This window comes from Anoplopoma fimbria, unplaced genomic scaffold, assembly GCF_027596085.1.
Source record: "Anoplopoma fimbria isolate UVic2021 breed Golden Eagle Sablefish unplaced genomic scaffold, Afim_UVic_2022 Un_contig_9961_pilon_pilon, whole genome shotgun sequence".
In the NCBI taxonomy this organism is placed as follows: domain Eukaryota; kingdom Metazoa; phylum Chordata; class Actinopteri; order Perciformes; family Anoplopomatidae; genus Anoplopoma; species Anoplopoma fimbria.
In genome coordinates, this window is record NW_026554220.1 from 1 (window position 1) to 2,500 (window position 2,500).

Below are 2,500 nucleotides of genomic sequence, written 5' to 3' on the forward strand. Positions count from 1 at the left end.
TGTGTGTCTGTGTTACCAGGTGTGTGTGTGTGTGTGTGTCTGTGTTACCAGGTGTGTGTGTGTGTGTGTGTGTCTGTGTTACCAGGTGTGTGTGTGTGTGTGTGTGTGTGTGTGTGTGTGTGTGTGTGTGTGTGTGTGTGTGTGTGTGTGTGTGTGTGTGTGTGTGTGTGTGTTACCAGGTGTGTGTGTGTGTGTGTGTCTGTGTTACCAGGTGTGTGTGTGTGTGTGTGTGTGTGTGTGTGTGTGTGTCTGTGTTACCAGGTGTGGATGAAGGTCCATGTCTGAAAATGAGTCACTGGTGAAAATCTTCTCCTTTAACTGGGAGACAACTGGTCTGAAAGAGGAGAGGAGGGTGAAGATGATTAGTGACGGATCAATAACCTCTGAGGATGGATCAATAACCAACAGGATGGATCAATAACCTCTGAGGATGGACCAATAACCAACAGGATGGATCAATAGCCTCTGAGGATGGATCAATAACCAACAGGATGGATCAATAGCCTCTGAGGATGGATCAATAACCAACAGGATGGATCAATAGCCTCTGAGGATGGACCAATAACCTCTGAGGATGGACCAATAACCTCTGAGGATGGACCAATAACCTCTGAGGATGGATCAATAACCCCTGAGGATGGACCAATAACCTCTGAGGATGGACCAATAACCTCTGAGGATGGACCAATAACCTCTGAGGATGGATCAATAACCTCTGAGGATGGACCAATAACCTCTGAGGATGGACCAATAACCTCTGAGGATGGACCAATAACCTCTGAGGATGGACCAATAACCTCTCAGTGTATCTGAGGACCAATCAGAGAGCAGCAGTGTACCTGAGGACCAATCAGAGAGCAGCAGTGTACCTGAGGACCAATCAGAGAGCAGCAGTGTACCTGAGTATCTCTAGGATTTCTGGGTTGTGTTTGAACAGAGAGGAAGTCTGGATGCTCCTCGTTTCCTTCACTGCGTCCTTCCCTGTGTCCTTCTTCTTCTTCTTCTTCGGTGGTGTCCTGTGGTCGTCATCATCAGGCTGAATGAATGGAGGACAGAGAGATCAACAGAGTCAAACATCTGGAGACAACGAGAGGCTGACGGCATTCTCTTCTTCTTCTTCTCATTTCCGGCAGACAGGAAGTAAAAACAACATTTCTTCTTCTCTGATGTAAATAAATGATGTTTTTTGTTTATTTGTGTATTACAGCTGTTCTGTGATCAGCTGACTCGCACTGGAAGCATCAAGGACAGGTGTGTTTACCTGAGTGTCCTCCTGCTCCTCCTCCTGCTCCTCCTCCTCTGAGTCATCCAGCCTCTGATTGGAGGAGCCTCTCTTCTTCTTCTTCTCCTCCTCCGAGGAGTCGATCCTCCTCTTCTCTGCCGTCTGTTTCTTCTGGAGGACCAACAGAAAATAACTGATCAGATTATTGATAACTCACTGATGATCAGATTATTGATAACTCACTGATGATCAGATTATTGATAACTCACTGATGATCAGATTATTGATCAGATTATTGATTACTCACTCTGGCCCATCTCTGCTGAGCAGTCAGAGGCTTCCTCCTGGAGGAAGAGGAGGAGGAAGAGTTGCTGCAGATGTTCAGACACAGCTGGTCGTCGGCTGATGACATCATCATCTGCACACCTGATCACAGCAGACAGGTAGGAGGCCTTTATGGATGATGATGATGATGATGATGACCTTCGCTGCAGTTATAGATTGATTGGTTGGTTGGTTGATGGATTATCAGATACAGACATGAACTCACGGTGAGAGAAGACAAAGTGAAGCACAGGAGACGATCAACATGAAATCAATCATCAGAATTAAGACACATTTATTAAAGAGAATAACAATCAAACAATCTACACATCAAAGCCACACGTTCGATTCCTTTGAACTACACACTGCCCCCTGTTCACCTGATTCTACATACAGATGTGATTATTATCATTATGATTATTGTGATTATTATTGTCCTGTCTCCTGGTAGTGAGTCTACCTCAGCTAGCCTGTTTAGCATCGTTAGCTCTGCTTTACACACAGTGAATGAACCAGCTAACACAACAGCTACACACACACACACACACTCACTCACACTCTCACACACTCACACTCTCTCACACACACACACACTCACACACACACACTCACACACACACACACACAGAGACACTCACACTCACACTCACACAGAGACACAGAGACACTCACACACACACACACACACACACACACACAGAGACACAGAGACACTCACACACACACACTCACACACACACACACAGAGACACAGAGACACTCACACACACACACACACACACACAGACACACACAGAGACACTCACACACACACACTCACACACACACACACACACACACACACACACACACACACACACTCTCACACACACACACACACACATCGTGGTATGTGTGTGTGTGTGGGGGCAGCAGCTAATGCTAGCTTCATGCTAACAGTCAGTGAAGCACAGA

At 46.2% G+C, this 2,500-nt stretch overlaps 1 protein-coding gene across 1 annotated transcript in view; it reads right to left on the reverse strand.

Annotated features, from left to right (window-relative positions):
* Positions 1-258: 258 nt before the first annotated feature.
* Positions 259-2,500, reverse strand: part of LOC129117035 (probable ATP-dependent RNA helicase DDX31) — a gene marked incomplete at its 3' end in the record, with an annotated part of 2,344 nt that continues 102 nt past the window's right edge. Inside the window, exons 2-5 of the mRNA XM_054627619.1 lie at positions 1,530-1,710; positions 1,262-1,393; positions 900-1,036; positions 259-334 (exon numbers count right to left, since the gene is read on the reverse strand). Of these exons, the coding sequence (XP_054483594.1) occupies positions 259-334; positions 900-1,036; positions 1,262-1,393; positions 1,530-1,640 (456 nt within the window). The remainder of the gene's footprint in view (positions 335-899; positions 1,037-1,261; positions 1,394-1,529; positions 1,711-2,500) is intronic.